The sequence below is a fragment of the Lampetra fluviatilis genome, chromosome 35 (genome assembly GCF_964198595.1).
Source record: "Lampetra fluviatilis chromosome 35, kcLamFluv1.1, whole genome shotgun sequence".
NCBI lineage: Eukaryota > Metazoa > Chordata > Hyperoartia > Petromyzontiformes > Petromyzontidae > Lampetra > Lampetra fluviatilis.
This window is the reverse complement of record NC_136309.1, coordinates 4,947,560-4,969,508: the sequence shown is the minus strand read 5'-3', so window position 1 is coordinate 4,969,508 and position 21,949 is coordinate 4,947,560. Positions and strand designations below refer to the sequence as shown.

At 44.5% G+C, this 21,949-nt stretch overlaps 1 protein-coding gene and 1 long non-coding RNA gene across 4 annotated transcripts in view; one reads left to right on the top strand and one right to left on the bottom strand.

The window, feature by feature from the left end:
• LOC144944549 (uncharacterized) overlaps positions 1-21,949 on the bottom strand; it is a 36,332-nt gene that overhangs the window by 13,826 nt on the left and 557 nt on the right. Inside the window, exons 2-3 of one of the 2 annotated variants that reach the window (XM_078872797.1) lie at positions 3,777-3,881; positions 645-688 (exon numbers count right to left, since the gene is read on the bottom strand). In XM_078872797.1, the coding sequence (XP_078728923.1) occupies positions 645-688; positions 3,777-3,845 (113 nt within the window). In that variant the 5' untranslated portion in view covers positions 3,846-3,881. Of the gene's footprint in view, positions 1-644; positions 689-3,776; positions 4,101-21,949 lie in introns of those variants that run through there. The other variant, XM_078872796.1, reaches the window with a different exon arrangement.
• On the top strand, positions 9,836-16,588 carry LOC144944655 (uncharacterized). 2 transcript variants are annotated; one of them, XR_013639610.1, is made up of 5 exons: positions 9,836-9,963; positions 11,645-11,743; positions 13,399-13,488; positions 15,004-15,090; positions 16,551-16,588. It is a non-coding gene; the product is annotated as an uncharacterized LOC144944655 (long non-coding RNA). The 2 variants fall into 2 exon arrangements; XR_013639609.1 differs by lacking the exon at positions 16,551-16,588 and having other exon boundaries at positions 15,004-15,224.

The following is a 21,949-nucleotide window of genomic DNA, read 5'->3' as shown; positions in this document are numbered from 1 at the left end:
TTCTGAGAGTTAACCACAGAGCCACACTGGCTTCTGTGACTGATAGCGATAGATAATCCTTCAGCATAGGCCAAGAATGCTGTCCCACAGATGTAGAGCACGTCTTAGGTACTACCATCCCTAACCCCAGACTATAGCCCCAAATGCTAACCTCACCCCCTAAAACCTAACCATTCTCATACGCCAATTCCTAGTCTCAAACCATGACATTAAACCCTAACTCCTAAAAACCCTTACCATCAATCGCTAACCAAAAATGTACCCCCTCAGCACTAACCCCTAACCTAAACCATAACTCTGTAATACCAAACTCTAATCCCTAACCACAAACCCTGAACTCTAAGCCAACCCTAAATCCTAACCTCATATGAAAACTATGCGAGTGGTGTCCCTAACATAATTCGTTAACTGAAAGCTTAAAAAAGGAAGCGAGAATTCTAGATTTGAAGCTTTCGTGACTGCAAGGATTCATATTCTTAGGTTTTTTCGGTAAAGTCACGTAGGTAAAACATTAAAATTAATGAAAATAAAAGTAATGAAAGTAAAAGGACTCCTCACGGGCAAGCCCAGCTAAAGATCTGATTGTATGAAAAATTGGGTCCCTGTTTGGATGACAGAAATCGGCGCGTTTGGAGTGGACTCACCGAGTGGACCAGCCTCTCCACTTGACCAGGTACTCAGGTTTACCCTGCGTGTCATGGGAAAGAAGGTTGATGTTGCACAGACACACACAGGCAAGAGAGGGCGGGGGGGGGAGTGTGGGGCAAAACATCAGGATGTGGTGTGCGTAGATTGGGGACGGCGTTGCGGTGAAACCAACGGTGAGCAGGGGGTGTGAGAGGGAACCTAGTTTGGGAATTACTTAGGGTAAAATTAAACCCACGTTATAGAATATCACAGCTCTCCAATGTGTTTTGGGTTGCACGGCGAGTTCGACGTTTCGCTCTACGTAATAGGAGCCTCTTTTCGGTTCAGTTCTTCAATAAGGGCCTGCCGAAGCTCCCCCCGCAGGTGGAGCGAAACGTCGGATATCACTCTGAACAACACCTGGTAACGCAACCTGAAAACACATCGGCATGAAGTCCGACGTTTTACTCCACGTGCTGGTGGCTTCTGCGAGAACTTATTGAGGAACTGAACCAAAAAGCAGCTCATTAGCACATGGAGGAGCGAAGGACGTCGGGGGGCCGTCATCGTGCCGAACAAAAACGACGACACAAACCCGAAAGCACGCCGGAGTGCTGTCGCCAACAGTGCGTTTTGAGAAGAAGCCCTGTTCCTAACATCACACGAACGTCGGGTAGAATAGAATAAGGCAGCCCCATCGATTGTCTTGAATCGACAAGTGACTTGTGGCAGGCACTGGGTTTTTTTTTGCGAGCGCCTATTAAGGGGCAGTGAGCATGTTTGATGTTCACAAATCCGCCCTTGTCATATACTCGCATAGATCTAGCGGAACCCCCCCCCCCCCCCAGTGAGACACGGGTACAAACTCATTATTATATCAACCATCATGATGGTCGTTGTGGTCAACACTCATCAACATCACCACTCAGACATCGCCACGATCACAACACTGGTGCATTCACATCGACAGTGAATACTGCGATGTTTTGTACCATACAGAATGTAAATAATGTACCACTCCACACGCCCAGAACAATGCGATACTATTTATACGGTGCACACAAGACTGGACTTAGAGGGAAAATAACACCACGCACATTAACATTACACAATAGATACTGACACTATAACTGACAACACGCGGATCAGTGCGTGTTGGTGGAGGCCGGGAGCATAGACGTGGAAGATTGTAAGTACAGTACAACAATGGCTTGTGAAACCACCCACACACATAAAACACTCTCTTGCAACAAAACCGTGGGACGTTTTATATAATTGCACAAATACATAACTATAACCACAAACATTTCACACCTAATTACTGCGCAGTGTACACACTACATACAAACTTTATGGTGGTGTATCTGTAAACATAACACACAATGCACAGTTTAACACGTAGGCTTTGGCGACCGATATTATTTATAATAAAGTTTTTGGGTTAGATCGCGTTATTTATAAATGTGTCGTAACCCTCCACCACCCGACACGGCCAATCAGCAAAAAAGTGTCACGTTGACAAAAGACAAAATAGTTCACTACGTTAGCCCACCGGTGTGTTGAAGAGTGAATCAACTTCATTTACAACTATTTTAGTACGACGTTTCGCTGGTAATTACATCCAGCATCATCGGGCAATTCGTCGTACTCAAAACATTGTAAATGAAGTTGATTCACTCTCCAACACACCGGTGGGCTAAAGTAGTTAACTATTTTGTCTTTTGTCAACGTGACACATTTTTGCTGATTGGCCGTGTCGGGTGGTGGAGGGTTACGACACATTTAGAAATAACGCGATATAACCCAAAAACTTTATTATGGACACAATGCACACTTTACAAATAATATACACACTAAACCTCAACATAAAAAAATATGTAAACAAAAAATCACAAGGTAAATACTGTACACAATGCAAACGCTGTATATAAACACACACTGAACACTACACAAACACGATATTCTATAAATACAAACATACATAAAACAAAAATACATACGAAACACTTAAATACTATAAACAATACAGGAATCACTACACATTAAACATACATAACAGTATATACACGACAGTAACTATATTTACACTAACTCAATAACGTATATAAACATACATTCTACAAACACTATACATGCTGAATACTACACAAACATCGTATAAACACAAGCCACTATACATTAGACTTTAAACATACCAATATAGGTGATAAACATTACAACATACTGTACAGTCGACTTTAATGTAAACACACAGCATTAAACGTATCAAGTAGAATATACACACTTACACAATAGTAAAACGATACACGCCACTGTACACTATCAACACAACCAACATTTAAACACAACCAACATTTAAACACAAACACCATGTAAACACAAACACCATGTAAACACAAACACCATGTAAACACAAACACCATGTAAACACAAACAACATTTAAACACAAACAACATTTAAACACAAACAACATTTAAACACAAACACCATTTAAACACAAACAACATTTAAACACAAACACCATTTAAACACAACATTTAAACACAAACACAACATTTAAACACAGACAACATTTAAACACAACATTTAAACACAAACAACATTCAAACACAAACACCATTTAAACACAACATTTAGACACAAACAACATTTAAACACAAACACACCATTTAAACACAAACACAACATTTAAACACAAAAACATTTAAACACAAAATGTAAACACAAACAACATTTAAAGCAAACAACATTTAAACACAAACAACATTTAAAACAAACATTTAAACACAACCCACTCTGTAAACTTTACACGCGCGCTTGCCTCAACAAACTCAAACAACATCGTCACTCGAATACAACTTCAAACCTCACGACTCCGTTGTTTTTACTTCGTTAGCACCCCCCCCCCCCCCAATTGTTCTGTATTATTATAAAAAGCATTTAAATTTACAAAAAATAGTTTATTAGCGAGGGGTGCGTCTTATAATCCGGCACAACGCGCGCGAGCAGCTTTGTATAACTTTATTGACACCGGATACAAGTTAGCGTGTTGCGTCTCACAAAATACGAAGAAGTTGTTTCGCTTTAGCCACTAGTTACTCGGTTGTAGTTGTGTTAAGGTGTTCGCGCGGCGATTTGAGGCGAGAACCTTGCGATGTCGTCGCTTGAGGATGAACTCTGCGGCGAAGACTCCGGGGTTGTCGGTCGCGGCCTCCATTGTGGTTTCCCGCGCACTCGAAACCGCTTCCCACCCCTCCTCACACCACCAACAACAACCAACAACAACAACCACCAACAACAACCAACCAACAACAACAACCACCACCAACAACCACCACCAACAACAACAACCACCGTTTCCCTCTTTACGACCAAGTTTTACCCCGACACAATTCTGCAACCGAGTGCCGATCTCGAATGGGTTCGTGAGGGGAGCGAGAAGGAAGGCGAACGCGAGTCTGGGACGGCGAAGGCGACGGGCGGGGCGGGGGAGGGGGGAGGGTGAGGGGAGGGGGGCGGGGGGGGATGGGGCGGTGGGATGGGGGGGGCGGGTGAGCGGGGCGGGTGAGGGGGCGGGTGAGGGGGTGGTGGGGGAGGGAGGGAGGGGAGGTGGGGGGCGGGTCAGGGGATGGGGGGGCGGGTGAGGGGAGGTGGGGGCGGGTAGGGGAGGAGAGGTGGGGAGGGAGGAGAGGTGGGGGAGGGAGAGAAAAGCGCGCGGTTGTTTACGGTGGCGCGAGGCGGGGGCCGCGCGAGAAACCGTGACGTCACGACCCCTCCCACTCCGCCCACCCTCCACTTTCTCACCCCGCAGCCCCCGCCCCGAAGCAGTCCACAGTCCCCGCCCAGTTTCACACCCCCCCCCACTCATTCCCAGCCCCCGCCCAGTTTCACCCCCAACAGCCCCCCGCCCCTTCCCAGCCCCCGCCCAGTCTCACCCCTACAGCCCCACCCAGTCTCACCCCCACAGCCCCCACCCTTTCCCAGGCCCCGCCCAGTCTCACCCCCAGCCCCCACCCCTTCCCAGCCTCCGCCCAGTTTCATCTCACAGTCCCCGCCCATTCCCAGCCCACAGCCCCCACCCAGTCTCACCCCACAGCCCACACCCAGTCTCACCCCACAGCCCCCACCCAGTCTCACCCCACAGCCCCCACCCAGTCTCACCCCCACAGCCCCCACCCAGTCTCACCCCACAGCCCCCACCCAGTCTGACCCCTAGAGCCCCGCCCCTACTCACCCACAGCCCCGCCCCTGCTCACCCCACAGCCCCGCCCCTACTCACCCCACAGCCCCCACACAGTCTGACCCCTCCAGCCCCACCCAGTCTCACCCCACAGCCACACCCAGTCTCACCCCTACAGCCCCGCCCCTACTCACCCCACAGCCCCGCCCCTACTCACCCCACAGCACTCCGCCCCTACTCACCCCACAGCCCCGCCCTAGATATGTATTTAGCATAAACACATTTTCTCGAGATGATCCAATGAGTGACATGGAGCAAAGGGTACTCGTCCAGAGAGGGGTCGTGACACATTAATAACAAACACCGAATGGCACGCAAGATTATATCTTCTTCAGTTTTAACACCTAGGATAATGTATTATGGATAATGGGTTTTTTTGTACTCTGATCTGCACACAATTTAAACAAACAAAAAGAATGTGTAAACACGTTTTAAAATCCACAACATATAAGGTGGTGCCATTTTACGCATGCCATCAGCCGCACCAAACAATTTTTCTTCAACAGCCCATCCTAGACAAAACAATGGGTTCCGTTAATAAAATAAAATTGTCCACGTGGAGAGGACAGCGAGTAAGCATGCCAACGTTGGTTCAGCGGTTCCAAGCTCATGCCGACGTTGGCATGCGGTTGCAACCGTTGAATGGTCAGTTTATCTGGGGTTGTCTTCGCGTCTATTTTATTTGTTTTCTGTATAACGACGCCGATTATATTATTATTTCCAACGATGGTGGAATTTTGTGGTGATGCTGCCCGCTGCTGCGTTGGCAAGTGGAGCAAACAAATAGAGAAACAAACACACAAAATACGTCACGTGTCCATCGCGAAACTGATATTTTAGTGCTGCTCAACAAGCATACACACCGCAACAAACGTTGTGGTCTAACCGCTAAAACATATGCATAAAATCACAACCGCTTAAATATAGGAAATAGAATTGTCATCAAATTAAGTACTGTTCATCTAGAATTCACTGAGTTTACCTCAAGAAAATATATGCTTTTGATTTAAAGGTTCCGTGACTGCAGGGATTCATATTCTTGGTTCTTTCGGTAGAGTCACGTAGAAGGGAAACAATAAAATAACAAAAATATAAAACAATAAAATTCTCACGACGTTTCTACTGCAACACAAGCAATCATCATCAGGTGTGAAAAACACAGCAAGAAAATTTGAAAGAGTGGCGGGTTTTTTAACGTTAGCACCACGGACAGCTGTGTTTTTCACACCTGATGATGATTGCTTGTGTTGCAGTCGAAACGTCGTGAGAATTTAATTGTTTTACTGGTAGGAACGAAGTGGACCAGCCACCAATAGATTATATCGTCCGTCCGTCCGTGTAGCAACATCGCCCCCTACTGCAAACACTTGGCATGACCCTACAAAAACCGAGACCTAGGCCTGAAACTCTCCCTTCGTATCGTACCCCCGCGTGTGTGAAAGGGAGTTAATGTTTAACAATGGGTGGGGAGGGTGGGGAGCGGCTGGGTGGAGAGGGTGGGGCTGGGTGGGGGGTGGGAGGGGTGGGGCTGGGTGGGGAGGGGCTGGTCACCCCGTGGTGCCCTTATAAAATTCTAGATTTTAAGCTTTCGTGACTGCAAGGATTCATGCTCTTAGGTTTTTTCGGTAAAGTCACGTACTGTCAGTAAAAATCTAAATAAATAATAAAAATAATATAAATAAAAATATAAATAAAATAATAAATCATTTCTATTATTATTTACATTGCCCTTATAAAACTCAACGTTTAACCTACTCACGCCGGCTTGTGTCCGCCCTCACAGTCGGGCATATTTGCGGAATACACCACGCCGCCGTTGACCCTGGCCATTGACAGAGCAACCCAACGTTCCTACCAGCTCCCTCCGCAGGAATGTGTTTTTTTGCCATTGATGTTGGCCAATTGTTTATTTCAGTGTCCTTCTGGGATACTCGGCACAATTCTCCGTGAAAAAATAGCTTTGTAGCTCATCTAATTTCTCCAGTATAGTACATATTCTGAATTCAGGACTCCTCGCCTAAATTCGAAAATAAGAACCTGAGAGACCCACAGGCAAAATGTGGTACTTTTATCCATCCGGTCGTGGTAATTCTGCTAAGCCACTTGACTGTAGGATGAAGTTATTCATGATGAATTTAACTTTTGTTTGTTTGTTAGAAATACAGTAGAGTGCTGTATATCGTTAACAAATTTGTATCCGTCACGCACCACAGGAAGGGAACGGAAAATTAACCCGTAAAAACAAAGTTTCTCACTATAAATCCTTTATATGCGTGGCGGCTAGAGTCCTCTCGTCCTCTGGCTTGAGATGGCTGCCACCTATGGGTCAGATGATTGCCTGTCACCATTAAGCAATTGGTAATTAAATATAATTTATTTTTTCCTAAAAAGTGTAAAATTTTGGAAAAAAAATTTCACGAATCTCTGTGCAAAATGTCAGCTCGATTGGATCACGGGAAGTGGGTTGAAAAACGACCGAAAGATTTGCACGGTCATAAGCGCGCAAGCAAGCAAGTGAACTTAATATAAAGGATTTAAAAAAGAGAAATAATGGCAATTGAGCGGAAAATAATGGAAACGAGACAGAGAAACGAAAAGCAAACGGTGAGGAGAGATGAGAATGGGAAGAAACAAGCCGCATCAGGGTCTCGATGCTGCCGAGTGGAGCAGCGTCTGTGTGTGTTGACCACACACACATACGCCACGTGATGTACGGGAGGCTCAAACTGTTTCAGATAACAGAAGGAAGCGTGTTTATGACCACAATCGTACACATTTTTGCCTCCGTCTGTCAGCACAGTGCAAAAATATGTGAACTTCCCGTATCTCAAAACACTTCCCCTTCACTCTCTGCCTTTCTTCATTACCAAGAAAAGCTTGCCAACAAGTTGCCGAGTAATATGTATATATATAATTGTAAGTGTTCCGAGTTTCAGATATATGCATCGTGAGCAGCACTAGAATATCATTTGCGCGACTCCCACCTCACCACGCGACCCAATCGACGTCGATATTCTCGGATTTCCCTGTCAACACGATGCCGGGTACGTTCATGGTCATACACACACCAACGTGTGTATTCTTGGTTCTTTCGGTAAAGTCACGTAGATAGAAAAAATAAGAGTAAATAAAATTAAAATTAAAACGACGACTTTTCGATCACGACACAAGCGATCGATTTTCCTCCTGACGATGATCGCTTGTGTTGTGATTGAAACGTCATAGTTAAAAAAAAATGTACTTACATTTTTTCTGTCTACGTGACTTTACCGAAAGAACCAAGAATATGAATTCCTGCAGTCACGAAAGTTTGAAGTCAAAACCAACGTGTGTCTTTACTCATTTCCAATTTTGCCCTAAAAAGAAAACAGAGATATATACAATAGGTGACGTTTCCAGCAAAGGCCACTATTCAAAGCACGTCTACTTAAGAGCAAATGCGCTATGAATTATGGCCATTATTTATGGCACGTGTGCTACTATGAAAAAGGGTCATTGCCAGAAACGTTACCTACGATATATATTTAAGGCCACGCGTGTTATTGACTCACCTGATGACGGACGCTTGTGTTGCGCCCGAAACGTCGTGATTTAATTTATTTTATACCTACGTGACTTTACCGAAAGAACCAAAGGGTATTGACGAACGTGTTGATTTAGTTGTTGCTGTTAATTGTGATCATGTAGCACTGCCAATGTAGCAGCAGCATCACTGTGGCACAAAGCCGGTGGTCACCACATCGCGTGGCGCTTTCAGATGCGCGTTTTCGGTCGTCTGGAACACTCGTCCTTCCGACGTTAGCAAGCCACCGGAGCTTTGCACTTTGAAATAATCGAGATTGAAAACTCATTTCTTGAGAACTGCTTGTTTGTGTGTTAGTTTGTTGTCCTTCCCCCCGATTGGCACGGTTGGCTACGTACGGTGCAAAAGAAGTTCAACAACATACAAACCAAAATAAGTCATGTTCAGAATAATTTTTGACAGCTTTGTCGCGATATGATACACTTCGCCAATGTAAACTCAATGGACTGTGATGGAGTTCACATTATAATATTGTATCGGTTACGATTAAATGTTGTTATGGTTTGTGGCACGATAAACTTAATTATGTGTTTCACAATAGATGTATTGAAATAGGCCGCGAAATTATCCGGCCAAATGTTGTTGTTGTGTAACCCTCCACAAACCCGACACAGCCAAATAAATGCAATTGTCACTCGTGCAAGCGTTTAAACTATGCACCAGTCATCATCGTTTCAGCTCAACTCACCCGTAAAGTTAGTGAACAAAGTCTCACAACTAAACTTAGCAGCAATCACATACGTCGCGACGTATGGCTTGTAACCGCGTCAAACATCTTCAGAGCAAGAGCCACAAAGTCGAAATAAGTACAAATTATACTTGGCATGTTTATTTGCATTTTACTTTGTGCTCTTCTATGCGACGAATATGAACAGGAACTGCCGATCACATCAGCCTGTCATGTGTCGTTTTCATCATTGCATCGTATCACGAAAGTATTATATCACGATATTTGTTTAGACTGGAGGAATCCGATGATCTATAAAGCTCTTTTTCACAGATGTCCAGTAGGGGGAGGGTCAGCAAGCTACAACAACAAATACAAAAACGATAGGAGTGCCACAGAGCCGTCCCTAGGGTATGGCGAATCTGTGGGGACTGCCCCGAGCCCCGTGCTTTGGGGGGGGCGTGGTACGCTTCTACATCACAGTGTCAGATGAAATACTTCCAATTTAGTTTGAAGGTATCTGGGGTGGGGGGGGGCACGGTGGGGTTTTCCCCGGGCCCCACACCCCCCTAAGGACAGCCCTAGGAGTGCAACATAGAGAAAAGGTAAGTTACTACAATCGAAATCATAAACTATATAAGTACAAATTGCGTAAGTACATATCTGAGCAATTCTACAGGATGTGGTATGTGTGTGTGTGTTTTCCACAGGCAATGAGCAGCAGCAGCAGCTTGCAGGCGCGGGGCATTCATCGCAAAATCGTCTCTGCTCCAATCTGACCACCGTGTCTCTATTTGCCATGAACATCACCATCGCCGTGACCTTGATGATCAGCGTCCTCTACAGTAAGTGTCCATCAGACGGGTAGGTGCAGGATTAAATTACCTGCAGTGGGCAAATTGTGTTGGTGATGCTGCTGCTGCTGCGTTCATTGCACAAGCACACATTATCAACAAACAAACTGAATATACATTTTGATTTAAAGCTTTCGTGACTGCAGGGATTCATATTCTTGGTTCTTTCGGTAAAGTCACGTAGAAGGGAAATAATAAAATAATAAAAAATATAAATCAAGATATTTTATTTTATTATTTCCCTTCTACGTGACTTTACCGAAAGAACCAAGAATATGAACGAATGTATTCGTAATAGAGGTTTCTTTGGGTTAGATCGCGTAAATATCTAAAAATATCCATGAAAATAAAATGAGCCACCATATTAATGACGCACCACATTTCAACATATTGATGATAAGATTCTGAAGGATCTTCTATTGGTGGTGGCACAGTGGTGTCGCACTCACGCCTCGCAGCAAGAAGGGCCTGGGTTCGATTCCCGACCGGGGCACAATTTCTGCGCGGAGTTTGTAGGTTCTACCCCTGCGTTGGGTTCCCTCCAGGTCCTACGGTTTAACCCCCATGACGAAACACACACAACCAATAACATGTAATTGGCATTGACCAACACCATTCAAATGCTACAAAAAAATTACCTGCAAATTTACTCAATTGGGATGACGCATAGCAGCAAAATCGCACCCCCCCATTGTGAATACCTGGCAACACCCTCCTGAAATTAAGGCTTGAGACTCAGCAATGCTTTCCTGGGTAAACAATTGCATCAATCATAGCTACACAGAATTGACATGTTTGTGTATGTTGGGGAGCGGTAGTGTAGCAGTTGGCTCGCTATGCTACAAACCCGGCAGCCCGAGTACAATTCCTGCTCGCGGCGAACACCAGTGACGATTATCTGAACCGGTCCTGGGCCTCCCCTAGGTCGCCTCAGCCTCAAATGAGTACCTGGTGCGGTGTGTAAACATCACCAATGGGGAGACAAGGGCAGTCGGGCGTGGTGCTGGCCACATAACCCCTCGTGTGCCGTGCTGGCCTTCATAGGTGCTGGCTAACAACACTTGCCCCACCAGTCTGTAAAGGCTATACGGGGGATCTTTGCCTTTCTATGATGAACCTCTTTCGCACCGCACATAGCCAACCGTGCTAATCGGAGGTGCGGCGGAAGGAACACAAAAAAGCAGTTCTAAAGAAATTAATTTTAAATTCAGACGTGCTGTGAGCCGCTCTGGCCAAATATCATTAAATCCTTTATATTAAGTTCACTTGCTTGCTTGCGCGCTTACGACCGTGCAAATCTTTCGGTCGTTTTTTTAACCCACTTCCCGTGATCCAATCGAGCTGACATTTTGCACACAGACTCGTTGTGCGTGACAATTAATGTTCGTGAAATTTTTTTTCCAAAATGTTACACTTATTAGGAAAAAATAAATTATATTTAATTACCAATTGCTTAATGATGGCAGGCAATCATCTGACCCATAGGTGGCAGCCATCTCAAGCCAGAGGACGAGAGGACTCTAGCCGCCACGCATATAAAGGATTTATAATGAAAAACTTTGTTTTTACGGGTTAACTTTTTTTCCCTTATTATTCTTATTCAAAACCTAGTGCTAAAATCGTGGCACAGTACGGATATTATAATACAGTAAGAATTTAATTTTTCTTTCAGATTTCCACGCAATTCAATACAGCGCCACCACTTCCACAGAAGAAGGAATGTTGATCGTGGATCATCTGGATGTTTTAAATGAAGATTTGGTGAAAATGGGTGAGTCCACGTATTACTACCCAAGTGTGCATGATTTCATCCTCATGCATCGGAGAAAGAGATGTGGTTTGCAAGGCAGTTCTTGCACGTGAACAAAAAGCTCACACTTGAAGTTTGGTTCTGCAATTCATTGGGCTCAATTCCACCTCTGAGTATTCAAACTATCACTTTGATTGCCGTGTCTCTCTCTCTCTCTCTGATAAGCAATAATATGAATAAATATAATTTATTAGAAACAAATGATGTAATAAATAATTTCTATTTATAGAGACATTGTATTTATTATTAAATGAATCGATAATACCCATCAGTTTGTTATTATAAATAAATATAAGCGTAAGTAAATATTATGATTTTGAATAGACCTTATGGGGAAAATGACCCTTTCATTGTACTAAAAGATGTTGAGTCGCTCCCCGTTTACTCTCTGTGTACGCTCTTTATTTATTTTTTATTTCACCTCAACACTAAACTCCCGTCTCCATTAGAATAATTGTCCTGCGCACAGCGGCACTCACGCCCAGAGGTCGCAACCGGGTACTCGATACCCGTACCCTACCCGATACCCGGCTACCCGTACCCGGCCGGGTACGGGTACCCGTTTGCGACCCTGGTGCGGCCAGGTACGGGTAGGCCGTGAGTCACTGGTGAGTAACCGTTTGTCACTCATTTCGGGTAGGGTACGGGTAGGGAACGGGTACCTGTACCCGGCCGGGTACGGGTACGGGTACCCATTTGCGACCCTGGTGCGGCCGGGCACGGGTACGGGTAAGGAATCAAAACCCGTTTGCGACCTTTGCTCACGCCTGACACTGAACTCCCAGCCCCACGCTCACCACTGACACTGAACTCCCAGCCCCACGCTCACCACTGACACTGTCACTTTTAGGTTTATGATTCGCCATCTCGGCCCCCGTGTGACTCACGTCGTGGATGAGTGGACGGCGAGATGCAAATTCCTTTGTCAAGGCGCTCTTCCCCCCCTAACCCAGCTTGGTGGTGTTCATTCAGACGCTGTCTTTCCGACAGACCTGTTCTTCACCTGAGGACGGCTGCTTGCGTTGTGACCGAAACGTCGTGAGAATTGTATTATTTTATTATGTTTAATTTTTATTATTTTATTATCTCCCTTCTATGTGACTTTACCGAAAGAACCAAGAAGATAAATCCCTGCAGTCACGAAAGCTTTAAATCGAAATCATCCCCTTTGTTTTCCGGAAAACAGGCGTGGTTCGATCTTGATTTGAAGCTTTCGTGACTGCAGGAATCCATACTCTTTGGTTCGTAAAGTCACGTGGGTAGAAATAAAATAAAACAAATCACGACGTTTCTATCGCAACAGCGCTTGTCTTGTGATCGAAACGTCGGACGTCATGCCGAGCGGCGAGCGCTATAAGCGAGCCCAGAACACACGTTCGTTAGTTTGGGTCGTTGAGAACCACGTGTTTCAGGAAGATGATTCACTGGCGAAGTTTGTTACCCTTGCCCTCCGCACCTCCGATTAGCGAGGTTGGCTACGTACGGTGCGAAAGAAGTTCAACATGCAGTGCATGCGGTACATACATTCCGCCACTGGTTGAGATGCGCCTGTGTTTTACATCGCTCTGTCGAAATCTCGATTTCTCTCTTTCTCTCTCTTGTATTACAAATCCCAGGTGATCGCCTGGACAACAAGATCGAATCGAACATATCTGTCGCGAAGCAGGAGATGACAGAAGATGTGCGCAAATTGTCTGTAAAGATTGGTGAGAAAGCGTAATTGTTATACGTCACTAATAAAAAAGATAAATTTACATAATAAATGCTTGCACTCAACACGTCATTGCTGATTAAACCAACTAGCAAGCAGGGGCGGTTTCTTCATTAGGGCGATTGGGCGACGCACCACCAATGTCATTCAACCACAGAGTCACGCTAGCCGTCACTGTCAGCCTCTGGATATAGTCCAATCAGCGTCATGTCACGTTCTGTGGAGTACCGCCTCTTTTTGGGCGATTTCACTCTGGCTGAGAATCGCCCCGAGTGGCCCCATAGACTTACATTCAAAGATGTTTTTTTTCGAACGGGGGCGCTGCAATGCATTCTCTATGGCTTCCGGGAGGGCATGCACTAACGTGCTTACGTCATCATACGTGCTAACGTCATCATACGTAAGCACGTTTCATCCAACAATATAATTTATCGCCACCTAGTGGAATCTTTAATAAAATAAACTTGAGTGGTTTGTTTTAATAGTGAGTATATAAACAAACAAGATGTATTGTAAGAGTCACTTTATTTTTCATTGATATTAAAGAAGTGAAGTTGCCTTTACATGCTTAAGCTGTTAATTTATCCATTGCATGGGTGGACCTTATCCTTATCAATCATCCAGACATTTGCCCCCCCTGAGAGATTTTGCAGGAGCCGCCACTGCTAGCAAGGGTTGTCACGTAAACAGAACGTGGCCAATTCGTCACTAGTACAGCACTAACCGGTCGGTGTGTTGGAGTGCCAAGCCACGACATTTACAATCTGAGTACGACGTTTCGCCAGTAATTCTCCGACGTGGGTTCGGTGCTGGAGTGCGTGCTGTTTGTCACGACGGCGTTCGACGTTTCGCCGCACGCGCTGGGACCCTTCCCGGAAGAGCGAAAGTGGAGATGCTCCCGGTGCGTGTCGGAGCCAAACCAAGGACGTCGTGCCGAGCGGCGAGCGCTATAAGCGAGCCCAGAGCACACGTAGGTTAGTTGGGGTCGTTGAGAACCACGTGTTTCAGGAAGATGATTCTCTGGCGAAGTTTTTAAATCCTTTATATTAAGTTCACTTGCTTGCTTGCTTGCGCGCTTACGACCGTGCAAATCTTTCGGTCGTTTTTTTAACCCACTTCCCGTGATCCAATCGAGCTGACATTTTGCACACAGACTCGTTGTGCGTGACAATTTATTTTCGTGGAAAAAAATTCCTAAATTTTCCACTTTTTAGGAAAAAAAATTTCATATTTAATTTAAAATGCTTACTCAAGAAAAACAGAAATGAATAATAAAATAAAACCGATGCCACGCATATAAAGGATTTATAGTGAAAAACTTTGTTTTTACGGGTTATTTACCCTTGCCTTCCGCACATCCGATTAGCGGGGTTGGCTACGTACGGTGCGAAAGAAGTTCAACATGCAGTGCATGCGGTACATGCATTCCGCCACTGGTTGAGATGCGCCTGTGTTTTATATCGCTCTGTCGAAATCTCAATCTCTCTCTCTCTTTTATTACAAATCCCAGATAATCGCCTGGACAAGATCGATTCGAACATGTCTGTCATGAAGCAGGAGATGAAAAAAGATCTGCTCAAATTGTCTGAAAAGATTGGTGAGAAAGCGTAATTCTTATACGTCACTAATAAAGAAATATACATTCACATAATAAATGCTTGCACTCAACACGCCATTGCTAATAAACTGATCATACACCTCTTTCAATGAACATAGCCATTATTAGTACGATTCGAAACAGATGTTTGGGTCAGGCCACCGAATGAGCTGACCAAATCACGTGTCCACCACCCGACGCAACCAAAAACAATGGTTAACAAAAATGTGTCACGAGGTGCACAAGCCTTTGCTGATCCGCCAGTTATTGTTTCAGCTCACTCATCCGGTGGGGTTGCACAGCAACTCTTCACAACCACATTCATCAGCAATGAGATATGCACGAGTCATGATACCGTACGGCAGAAGGTCCTCCTCCTGAGGCTTTGCGACAGGTCTGCCATGCCGCCCGAAGATCAGACTTGTCCATGGGTGGAAAAAACCCGATTTTTCCAGCGGCAGGGCATCGGGTTTTTTCTTTAATACAATTAAACCCGATTTCGGGGAATTAAAACCTGGTTTAATGAATACGAAACTCTGATCCAAGGCTTAGGCTGCTTCCTCGTCGGTGCTGCTATCGTACTCGGGGCCGTCGGGCACGGGGTAGTCGGAGAATGCGGCGGGCAGGTTGGTCTTGATGAACACGAGCTTCTCCTCCACAATCGTGGGCATCGCCAGTGAGTTCCTTCGCTTGGAATGGATGAAGCCCATCGTTGAGAAGTTGACCAAGTGCGGTTCTGCAATTAGAACCAATGAAACCGGATTTCTCCCAATCTCAGACGATCGGGTTTAATATAAAAAGACAATTAAACCCGACTGTAAAAAACCCGACTGTGCCACCCTTGGACTTGTCACGGACATGCTGAGCGGCTGATGCTTCACCGTCCACGTTGGTGGAGTTGCCAACAGGCCACGAACATTGCCCCAGTGCTGTTCATACTGGACACCGGTGGTGTCTCAGTGTCACTTAACTGGCAAGCTTCGCGCCTTTGTGAGAGAAAACAAATCCCCCCCATAACAGACTATTGAGGCGAATGCTATTTGGGAGCACCTTTGAAAGCCAACACGGCACACGAGGGAGTGGTTTGGCAAGCAGCACGCCCGCCTTTATCTCAACAGTGCCGATGTTTACACAGCATATCAGATACTCGTTTAAGGCTGAGTGGACCTCGAGGATGACCAGGATGATAGACAAATCGAACTTGGGTCTCTGGGTTTGCAGCGTGTTCAGAGTGCAGTGCGTAACCACTGCATCACTTTTACAAAGTCTCGCACACACACAATCATAAGTAACACGATATTTGATTTAACTTCATCGCTGCCACTCCTCAGTAAACATGGAACGTCGGGGTCAATGTTGAGCCAACCCAGGGTCCACATGCCGTGGGGCATGCCCGAAGAAATGCCACAAGTAACATCTTCCTCCACCTAACACCAGAACCATGCTTCTTCTCTGGACAGAATATATTCTGCACATTGTCTATTGGCCGGTGTATGAGAAGAAGACTTTTGAGAAGGCACGCGCTCATTGCAAAGAGTATGGCGGGGACTTAGCCATGCCGACGTCCAGCATCCTGAACAAACAATTGCACAACTTCATTAGGAAGGACCCGATGTTTATTGGGATTATATACATTAAAGAGAAAAAAATATACCGGTATGTAAATGAGGCTCCCCTGGGTAACTACACAAAGTGGAATCATGGTGAACCTAACGGAGCCAGTATAGGGGAAGATTGTGTTGAAATGCAAGATCATGGTGGATGGAATGATAAACCATGTAAAACGTTGTTAGAATTCCTCTGTCAGAAGTTAAAAAAAATTAACCCGTAAAAACACAGTTTTTCACTATAAATCCTTTATATGCGTGGCATCGGTTTTATTTTATTATTCATTTCTGTTTTTCTTGAGTAAGAGTTTCATTTTTATCACATTGGTATTTTAAATTAAATATAATTTTTTTTTTTCCTAAAAAGTGAAAAATTTGGAAAATAACATTCACGAAAATAAATTGTCACGCACAACGAGTCTGTGTGCAAAATGTCAGCTCGATTGGATCACGGGAAGTGGGTTAAAAAACGACCGAAAGATTTGCACGGTCGTAAGCGCGCAAGCAAGCAAGTTAACTTAATAAAAAGGATTTAAAAATAGCTGCACTTGGATTACAATTTAGGATTTTTGTTTACCCGATGGGTTACTATATTACATACTCTTTGGTTCTTTCGGTAAAGTCACGTAGGTATAAGATAAAATAAATCACGACGTTTCGATTGCAACACAAGCAATTATCATCAGGTGGGAAACCACAGCAATATTTTTTTTTTACTGAAGTGGGAGAGATGTCGGGGTTAAGGAGGTTATGTAACCCAAGCTTGGTGGTGTTCATTCAGACGCTGTCTTTCCGACAGACCTGTTCTTCACCTGAGGACGGCTGCTTGCATTGTGGCCGAAACGTCGTGAGAATTGTATTTTATTGTTTTCTTTTTATTATTTTATTATTTCCCTTCTACGTGACTTTACCGAAAGAACCAAGAAGATGAATTTCTGCAGTCACAAAAGCTTTAAATCGAAATTTGAGGTTATGTAAGTCAGAGCGGGGTGGAGGGGGGGGCGTTGCGTGGACGTTCGTGACTGGGACGTGAGACTGGGCGGGGGGGGGCTAGAAGTGAGAGGCTCAGGGAGCTGGAGATGCGCGGGGGGTAAGAGAGAGCGAATCAGCGACAACGACTGCAGCCAAAGACGATGAGGGCGCCCAAAGCAAAATAGCAGCACTGCTAAACGCTGGGGATGCAATTAACTCGGTTAAATAGACTAGTACCCGATACATAAGATGGAACAACTATGAACAGTTACATTTTGACCTGGTTAATAACATCTTTCCAATGATTTCTCAATTTGTATCCATCTTGTCGGTTGGAGTTACGTCTATTTTTAAATCCTTTATATTAAGTTCGCTTGCTTGCGTGCTTGCTTGCTTGCGTGCTTGCTTGCGTGCTTGCTTGCGTGCTTGCTTGCTTGCGTGCTTGCTTGCTTGCGTGCGTGCTTGCTTGCTTGCGTGCTTGCTTGCGTGCGTGCTTGCTTGCTTGCTTGCGTGCTTGCTTGCTTGCGTGCTTGCTTGCTTGCGTGCTTGCTTGCTTGCTTACGACCGTGTAAATCTTTTGGTCGTTTTTTAACCCACTTCCCGTGATCCAATCGAGTTGACATTTTCCACACAGACTCGTTGTGCGTGACAATTAATGTTCGTGAAAAAAAATTCCCAAAATTTACACTTTTTAGGCAAAAAAAATATATTTTACATATATTCAAATAGAACTCATTTATGGCTTTGGCTGAACGTCACAATGTAAGAGCCCAGAGTGTAACCCCTTCACAGGCCGTGGTGGAGTAGCGCAGTTGGTAGCGCCCTCGCTTCCCATGCCAAAGGTCGCGGGATCGATCCCCGCATCCTCCACAGGCGAATATATTTTGAAATCCTTTATATTAAGTTCGTTTGCTTAGGACCGTGCAAATCTTTCGCTCGTTTTTTAACCCACTTCCCGTGATCCAATCGAGCTGACATTTTCCACACAGACTCGTTGTGTGTGACAATTTTCGTGAAAAAAAATTCCAAAATTTTACACTGTTTAGGGAAAACAAATTAAATATTTAATTACCAATTGCTTAATGGTGGCAGACAATCATCTGACCCATAGGTGGTAGCCATCTCAAGCCAGAGGACGAGAGGACTCTAGCCGCCACGCATATAAAGGATTTATAGTGAAATACTTTGGTTTTACGGGTTATACTTATTAAATCCTTTATATTAAGTTCACTTGCTTGCGTGCTTGCTTGCTTGCTTACGACCGTGCAAATCTTTCGGTCGTTTTTTAACCCACTTCCCGTGATTCAATCGAGCTGACATTTTGCACACAGACTCGTTGTGCGTGACAATTAATTTTGGTGAAAATTTTTTTCCCAAATTTTACACTGTTTAGGGAAACATTTTTAAATATTTAATTACCAATTGCTTAATGGTGGCAGACAATCATCTGACCCATAGGTGGCAGCCATCTCAAGCCAGAGGACGAGAGGACTCTAGCCGCCCCGATGCCACGCATATAAAGGATTTATAGTGAAAAACTTTGTTTTTACGGGTTATTTTTTTATATATCTGGATGGCTTCATAAACAAATCTTTGATATTAGCCAGACGGTTTGCAGAGCACCTTGGTCTCGGGAAAAAAACAATATCATGAGAGCCCACAGCGTTATAGCAATGATCAGCAACGGCGGAGGAATTAGTTCTGCTGTGTTTCAGATCTGACTTGTGCTCGTGGATACGGTCAGAGACATGACGTTTCGTTTCCCCAATGTAACAATCACCACAGATGCAACTTAGGTTGTAGGACTCCAGGGTATTGCAAGTCAGGAATGACATCCTTCACAGATGGGATGAGATCACAGATTTTGTGTACTGTACTGAATCGGACCTGGGTCTTGTGTTTGTTTAAGATTTGCAATACCCTGCAGTCACGAAAACTTCAAATCTAGATTCGGTTACTATGTTGGTGGAGCTCAGAAACCTGCGGTGTAGGAGCGGGGGAGTATGTATTGTATCATGTTTACCGTCGTGTTTTTTTTTATTTGTTGAAGCTGTTTTACAAGAATGATACAGCTGTGGCGGGTTTTTTTGTCAAGCATATCTGAAGATTTGCACCAGTGGTGTCTCAGTGCCACCTAAATGGCAAGCTTCCCGCCTTTGTGAGAGAAAACAAATCCCCCCCATAACAGACTATTGAGGCGAATGCTATTTGGGAGCACCTTTGAAAGCCAACACGGCACACGAGGGAGTGGTTTGGCAAGCAGCACGCCCGCCTTTATCTCAACAGTGCCGATGTTTACACAGCACATCAGGTACTCGTTTAAGGCTGAGTGGACCTCGAGGATGACCAGGATGATAGACAAATCGAACTTGGGTCTCTGGGTTTGCAGCGTGTTCAGAGTGCAGTGCGTAACCACTGCATCACTTTTACAAAGTCTCGCACACACACAATCATAAGTAACACGATATTTGATTTAACTTCATCGCTGCCACTCCTCAGTAAACATGGAACGTCGGGGTCAATGTTGAGCCAACCCAGGGTCCACATGCCGTGGGGCATGCCCTAAGAAATGCCACAAGTAACATCTTCCTCCACCTAACACCAGAACCATGCTTCTTCTCTGGACAGAATATATTCTGCACATTGTCTATTGGCCGGTGTATGAGAAGAAGACTTTTGAGAAGGCACGCGCTCATTGCAAAGAGTATGGCGGGGACTTAGCCATGCCGACGTCCAGCATCCTGAACAAACGATTACACAACTACATTTGTAACGACACGATGTTTATTGGGATGAATAACATTACAAATGAAAAAATATTCCGGTATGTAAATGAGACTCCACTGGGTAACTACACAAACTGGAAATCGGGTGAACCTAACGCACAGGATGGTGACGAAAAATGTGTTCATATGCGAACTGACGGACTTTGGAATGATGTACCATGTACTTGGAATTTACAATTCCTCTGTCAGAAGTTTAAAAAAGATTAACCCGTAAAAACAAAGTTTTTCACTATAAATCCTTTATATGTAAGATCACCTCTTGACATGCCCCGTATATTCCCGAGGGCACTAGCGTTGACCCGTTTTACCACTTTCAAGAACCTGGCGGCTTCAATTTAACTGCTCTATAAATAGTCTCCATTGTACAGCGTGGGGCAGGGATTTCATGCCATGTGGTTAGTCAACATTTGCGTCATCATGAAACGGGCGGCTAGAGTCCTCTCGTCCTCTGGCTTGAGATGGCTGCCACCTATGGGTCAGATGATTGTCTGCCACCATTAAGCAATTGGTAATGAAATATTTAATTTATTTTTCCATAAACAGTGTAAAATGTTGAAAAAATTTTTTCACGAAAATTAATTGTCAGGCACAACGAGTCTGTGTGCAAAATGTCAGCTCGATTGGATCACGGGAAGTGGGTTAAAAAACGACCGAAAGATTTGCACGGTCGTAAGCAAGCAAGCAAGCACGCAAGCACGCAAGCACGCAAGCAAGCAAGCAAGTGAACTTAATATACAGGATTTAAAAATAGCTGCACTTGGATTACAATTTAGGATTGTTGTTTACCCGATGGGTTACTATTTTGGTGGACCTCAGAAACCCGCGGTGTAGGGGCGGAGGATTATGTATTGTATCATTTTTACTGTCGTTTGTTTTCATTTGTTGAAGCTGTTTTGCAAGAATGATGCAACAGTGGCGTTTTTTTAAAAGCATATCTGAAGATTTTCAGGTTTTTTTTTTAATTGAAGGTACGTAAATTTAACTATTTTTTTTTCATTTCACCAGGTAAGGCCCACTTAGCCATGTAGCAGTTTTTTTCTCCAAAATCGACCTGACCACGAATGATAAGCTCAACGAAAGTGGCTTATCACGTTGGAATGTATAACAGCAACCAAATACTCTTAACGCATTTTATCTAAAATATACATGTTAGGGGGTGTGCCCTCTGGGAGAAGCTTCGGGGCCGTCCATAAATGACGTCACGCACCTAGGGGGAGGAGGGGTCAGACATTTGTGACGATGCGTGACGAGGGGGGGGGGTGAGAAATGTGACGTCACATCAAAATGCGCAACTTTAAATAAATATAGACAACACGTTCTACTTAATTAAATAGACTTTTAATAAATGTTTTCTCCTACAACATCAGAGTGCAGCGCCACATTAAATACGCACTACAATGACAATAGTTTAAAGCGATTTAAAGCATGTTTTTTTTTGGGGGGGGGGGGGGCAGAGCTTTGTGACGTCATATTTGAGGGGGGGGTCTGACTTTT